The sequence below is a fragment of the Vipera berus genome, assembly GCF_964194415.1.
Source record: "Vipera berus genome assembly, chromosome: 11".
Classification (NCBI taxonomy): domain Eukaryota; kingdom Metazoa; phylum Chordata; class Lepidosauria; order Squamata; family Viperidae; genus Vipera; species Vipera berus.
This window is the reverse complement of record NC_138214.1, coordinates 15,322,637-15,329,250: the sequence shown is the minus strand read 5'-3', so window position 1 is coordinate 15,329,250 and position 6,614 is coordinate 15,322,637. Positions and strand designations below refer to the sequence as shown.

At 41.8% G+C, this 6,614-nt stretch overlaps 1 protein-coding gene across 1 annotated transcript in view; it reads left to right on the top strand.

The window, feature by feature from the left end:
* Positions 1 to 503: 503 nt before the first annotated feature.
* The window catches only part of TRPC5 (transient receptor potential cation channel subfamily C member 5), a gene marked incomplete at its 5' end in the record, with an annotated part of 122,897 nt that continues 116,786 nt past the window's right edge, over positions 504 to 6,614 (top strand). The window contains one exon of the mRNA XM_081336688.1: positions 504 to 881. Coding sequence (XP_081192814.1) covers positions 504 to 881 — 378 coding nt within the window. The remainder of the gene's footprint in view (positions 882 to 6,614) is intronic.

Here is a 6,614-nt window from a genome sequence, read left to right as displayed (position 1 = left end):
CTTCCTGCTGCACTTTTAACTACTTAGGGTGGGTCTTCCCTAAGTTTCTGTAGCTGACCATTAAATGGCTGTGGGCTCCTGCCTCTCTTGTCAGCTTGTTTCATAGGCAGCATCTTTCCCCCTCAACCTTCAAGATCACCCATGCATTCCAGAATCAGAAGGGCTAATCCAATACATCTGGAGGAGTTCAGGTTCAGGAAAAGTTGGTGTCTTATGTTCTTCCTGTAGTCTTTCCCAATAGTGAATTCAGTGAGGGATCAAGCTCGTCATAAGTCACAAGTCCCTGCATGCCTGCAAGAGATCTAAGTCTAGCCCATCTTGAATGCCTCTCTTATCTACCGCTCATTTCCCTTGACTGTTCGTTGGACAGATTCTTGTCGAGAGCTTAAGTTTGCCATGAATCTTTACACTCATTTGAACTGCCTGAATCTCCTGATTTCCCTGACGCCTGACAACTGCTTTCTTTGTTTCTTTCCAAACAGGCCACCCAGTCGCTATGAAAAATGGCTCAGCTCTATTACAAAAAAGTAAACTATTCCCCCTATAGAGACCGGATCCCACTGCAAATTGTCCGGGCAGAAGTGGAGCTGTCCTCAGAGGAGAAGGCCTACCTCAGTGCCGTGGAGAAGGGGGACTATGCCAGCGTGAAACATTCCTTGGAGGAGGCGGAGATCTACTACAACATCAACATCAACTGCATGGACCCTCTTGGTCGCAGTGCCCTTCTAATAGCCATAGAGAACGAAAACCTAGAGATTATGGAGTTGTTACTCAGCCACAATATCTATGTGGGCGACGCGCTCCTGTATGCAATACGGAAAGAAGTTGTGGGGGCTGTGGAACTGCTTCTGAACTACAAGAAGCGAAGTGGGGAGAAGCAGGTAAGTCAAGAATGAACAGGTGTGTCCAAGGGGTTTCCCAAAGGTTTGTTCTATCATCTATCTATCTATCTATCTATCTATCTATCTATCTATCTATCTATCTATCTATCTATCTATCTATCTATCTATCTATCTATCTATCTATCTACCTACCTACCTATCCAGTGGTGGGATTCAAATATGTGAACAACCGGTTCTCTGTGTGGATGCCACTTCCAGAAGTCCATTCTGGGCCTGGGCAAGAAAAAAATTAGCGACCGGTTCTGCCGAAGTGGTGCGAACCGGCTGAATCACACTACTGTATGTATGTATGTATGTATGTATGTATGTATGTATGTATGTATGTATTTGTCTGTCTGTCTGTCTGTCTCTCTCTCTCTCTCTCTCTCTCCATCATCTAGCTAGCCAGCTACCAATAGCTATCTCTATCTATTTCTATCTATCTCTGCCTCATCTCTGTCTCTGTCTCTGTCTCTATATCTATCATCCCTTATGGGATTTGTCTATCACCTAAAGTCAGTCAGACTCTAGGTAGCCCACAGAGTCTGCACATAAAACCCAATACAAAAATCCACACAACAGTGAATGAACATTACAGTGCCCACCTCAGTTCATTAAATCACTAATGCGCTAAACATATTAAATATGATGTTAACAATGGATCCCATCATCAGAGGTGAGGAAGGATTCAGCTCCTAATGTAAGTGTTTGGGGTTGTTGCTGGTTTGTTTGTTTGTTTGTTTTTTGCTGCTTTTATTGCATCCACACAGGTGTAGCTGACAGCCCTGTTTAATATGACTCAATTTCTGTTAGAGAGAAAAAGATCAGAGGAATATCTCCAAGGCCATTGTGGGAATTATTCAAGAGATCTGATGGATAGCGTTTATTGGCTCTGGTTTAAACTGGATTCTGTGATTGTGCTTGTCCTATTGAGGTGACTGAGAAATGCTTTGGCTTGGCTATCTAGGATAAGCTCCTATCCCAAAGATGCTTTTTCATGAGGCAACTGGACTTTCTTGTTTTTTCTTTTGAAGACATTTAGCTTCTCATCCAAGAAGCTTCTTCAAAAGTGAAATGTTTTCCAGAAAAAAGAAAGAAAGGAAGGAAGGAAGGAAGGAAGGAAGGAAGGAAGGAAGGAAGGAAAGAAAAAGAAAGAAAGAAAGAAAGAAAGAGAAAGAAAGAAAGCAAAGAGAAAGAAAGAAAGAAAGAAAGAAAGAAAGAAAGAAAGAAAGAAAGAAAGAAAGGAAAGAAAGAAAGAAAGAAAGAAAGAAAGAAAGAAAGAAAGAAAGAAAGAAAGAAAGAAAGAAAGAAAGAAAACAACAACAACAAAGTCCAGTTGCCTCGTGAAAAAGCATCTTTGGGATAACTATGACCTGAATGACTGAGAATCTCCATAGATAAGCTTGAATGTATAACTCTTAAGAAAGTGGATGGGATCCTTGAGGCTGTGGATGCTACCATCTTTTAACTACATCCTGGTTAGTCAAGTTCTCCTGGGAGATGTGCAGCCAGACCCTAGGTAAAGGTAAAGGTTCCCTCGCACATGCGTGCTAGTCATTTCCGACTCTAGGGGCCGGTGCTCATCTCCATTTCAAAGCCGAAGAGCCAGCGCTTGTCCGAGGATGTCTCCGTGGTCATGTGGCTGGCATGACTAGACGCCAAAGGCGCATGGAACGCTGTTACCTTCGCACCGTAGTGGTCCCTATTTTTCTACTTGCATTTTTACGTGCTTTTGAACTGCTAGGTTGGCAGAAGCTGGGACGAGTAACAGGCACTCACTCTGTTACGTGGCACTCGGGATTCGACCCGCCAAACTGCCGACCTTCTGATCGACAAGCTCAGCGTCCTAACCCACTGAGCCACCACATCCCTATAGGTAGTGAATTCATTCTTGAGTGAAGTGATGTGCTTCACTCATTATTTAACAAAATCCCTCTCATCATTAGACCAAAAACTGTTGAATAATTCCTGACTGGTCTCCAACATCTCTTTCTGGGGAAGGTTTAGAGAAGCTGTTGGTCTGGAGTCTGGGGTTTCAGAGCACTGTGGAGAAAGAAGATTATCTGGATTGCTTCCAGTTTGGTTTCAGGCATGGAGACAGCATTGATCACACTTGTGATCTTTGACAGGCATCTATTCTGGTCATCTATTCCGGTCATGCTTGATCTTTCTGCATTCAGTACCATTAACCATGGAATCATTTTGGTTTTTCCCCCAATTGCTTAATTTTTTATTAACTTATAAAATGCGAAAATGTAAAAGCAAATAGTAGGGAACAAAAGTAAGGGGAAGGGAAAAAGAGACATGTCAAAAAGCAGGGGAAAAGAAAAAAAAAAGACATTGACTTCCAACTCCCTCTGTTTCAGTAAAATAAGGCATTAGCCTCAAACCTCAACTTTTTACATTTCATTTTACATTTCTATGGTAGTATGAACTAGCCATTTCTATATCAACAAATCAATCTAATCAGTAAAACCGAAAATCAAAAGTATCATTTTTTCCCCCACCTCAAGCAAAAAGTCCAGAAGCAGTTTCTAAGTAAAAACAAAAGTACTTATATTCTTTTCTTTTACCAAAACAGTCAATTTAGCCATCTCTGCTCACTCCATCAACTTTTGCAGCCATTCATCCATAGTGGGAATCGAAAGATCCTTCCGTTTTGATGCATAGTCTCGCTGCCATGAACATACATAAAGTCTGTAATTAAGATGAACGTTTTGCAAGAGATGCTCTTGCTGTTTCAGACAACACCAGTACTTGCAACTGATACTCCATTTAAACAATGGCAGAGGGATATTCCCAAGTTGATATGGCAAGGGAAGAAACCAAGAATTAGATATAAGTTACTATTTATTTTTTATTTATTTTATTTTATTAAATTTATATACCGCCCTTTCCCGAAGGACTCAGGGCGGTTTACAGGGTATTTAAAACAACCAGTACAAAAGTTAAAAACAAATTAAAAAAAAAGATTAAATCATCCCTAAAATTAAAAACCCCAGTTAAAAATTCTCAGCCTGGGCCGGAGAGCTCAAAGAGCCAGGTCTTCAGGTCCCGGCAAAATGTGCGAAGGTGCTAAGGAAAGAAAGGGTTTGGGTTTACCAGATTTGAAATTGTATTTTGATGCATGTTGTTTGGTCTGGCTAAGAGAATGAGTGAACCTCCAGAACGAGAGGCTACTTGATTTGGAAGATCAAATGGTGGTGATGACCTATAAAGCCCTAAATGGCTTGGGTCCGGATTATCTGAGGGAACACCTGCTGCCGACATTAACTCCCCATTGTCCTGTGCGCTCCCACAGGGAGGGCCTTCTTAGGGTACCGCCGGTGAAGGATTGCTGGCGGGTGACTCCCAGAGAGAGGGCCTTCTTTGTGGGTGCGCCTGCCCTTTGGAACCAGCTTCCGATGGAACTTAGGACTGCCTCCGACCTCCGCTCATTCCGCTGGGACCTGAAAACTTGGCTCTTTGAGCTGTCGGGCCTAGACTGAGGGGTTTTAATTGGGTCTTAATGTTTTAACTTTTTAAACTCTTGGCTTTAAATTTAATTAATTGTTTTATTTTTTTTAACTTTTGTATGGTATGATTTTAATTGCCCTGTAAACCGCCATGAGTCCTACGGGAATAGGGCGGTATATAAGTCAAAATAATAAATAAATAAATAAATAAATAAATAAATAAATAAATAAATAAATAAATAAGATCAGGAATTAAGGTTTGGATGGCATGGTTATTTATGGTAAGATAAAATTAAAGCAAATGTTGATTTCAATAATCATCTTATTAGACGTGCCATATTAAGAGTTTGGAATAAATATATAAAACAAGTTTTTTTTATGAAGTTGCCTCTATGGGTGTTCCCCCAAGAAGCTTTTTTTAAAGAGAAGAAATGGCGGTGAAGCTGGACTAGACGTATGGTAAAATAATATCTTTTCATTTTGGTGACCCTACCCTCAAGTCTAAGGAAGAGTTAGAATTAGAAGGCCACGTTTACATACAAATGAAAGAAAGATTCAAACTAGATAAAAAGAGTCATGGGTTTGATTTTGTTAAAAACTAATTGGAAATTTCACAGTGTGGTAGTGATGACCATATTATTGCTAAGGTTTACAACACGTAATTGAAATTGAATTTGGAAAGTGAACATGTAAAACACTGTATGATTCAGTGGGCCAGGAACTTCCTGGGTATAACGAACAATGGGAGAATACGTGGATGAAAGGCTTAAGATATCTAGAATATATAAAGGTATCTCAAATGAACGTTGGAAATGTACATGTAAAGATGGGACCTTTCATCGTTTTTGGTGGACATGTGATAAAGCAGAGAAATATTGGAACAGGATTCATATTCTCATGCAGGAAATTGTTAAAGGGAATATAAAGATAAAACTTTTCTTCTGGGTCTAATGGAAAAAGACTTGGAAAAAAGTTTTTGGGAAGTCATGGAATCTTTTTGAACCAACATTGTAAATGTGGTGGGGGGCGGGGAAGAGCGACTGTTGTGATGGATCAAATTTCAGTTGGTGTTGAGTGAGGAAGAGAACTCTGTTATATAATGAGTCTCGGGATTTGATGGTCTCCTTTTTAACATCTATATCAGGGGTCCCCATGCCCCAGTCCAAAGACCGGTACTGGGCCGCGGCATGCCAGCAACTGGTCCACACAAACAAGCAAAACCCCATCTGCGGGATGCAGGCAGCACACAAAACCATGCACCTTCCAGTCCGTGGGAAAGCCTCTCTCCGCAGAACAAAATGTCGGGGACCTCTGATCTATATGAAGCCACTGGGTGAGGTCATCCAAAGCTCTGAGTTAAACATCATTAGTACACTGATGATATCCACCTCTACAATCTCAACCCTGAGCTGACGAAGTGATGTTGTTTTATGCCAGTGTCTGGAGGCCTAGAAGGTACATGGTGGCTCAGTGGGTTAGGACGCTGAGCTTGTCGATCAGAAGGTCGGCAGTTTGGCGGGTCGAATCCCAAGTACCGCGTAGCAGAGTGAGCGCCTGTTACTCGTCCCAGCGTCTGCCAATCTAGCAGTTCGAAAGCACGTAAAAATGCAAGTAGAAAAATAGGGACCACTACGGTGGGAAGGCGTTCCATGTGCCTTTGGTGTCTAGTCATGCCAGCCACATGACCACGTAGACATCCTCGGACAAGCACTGGCTCTTCGGCTTTGAAACGGAGATGAGCACCGGCCCCTAGAATCGGAAATGACTAGCACGCATGTGCGGGGGAACCTTTACCTTTACCTTACTGGAGGCCTTGGCAGTCTGGAAGTGGACGAACAGGTTTAGGCTCAACCATAGCATGGAGAAGCCAGATTTACTTAACAACCGTATTACTACTGCAGTGATTCACTTAACAACTTTGGCAAGAAAGGTTGCAAAATGGGGAAAAAAAACTCGCCTGTCTTGCTTAGCAATGGAAATTTTGGGCTGACTTGTGGCTGTAAATTGAGGACTACTGTATTAAACAGTGCCATCTTACTGGACCTAGGAGATATATCTTCTCTGACATAGGGCCTGCCCTGTGGAACAGCTCCCTCCCCATATTCAGTAGGGGCCTAATTCTGCAGCTTTATAAAGGCTCCAAGCTTACTATAATGTTCCCCAATGTTTCACTCTGTTTTTCCTCATTGTTCTGCCTTATAGGTTTTCGCCCTTGTTAACGGTCCAGGATCCCTTGGCAAAGAGCCAGCCAAATACATTTAATAAAGAAATAAATAAA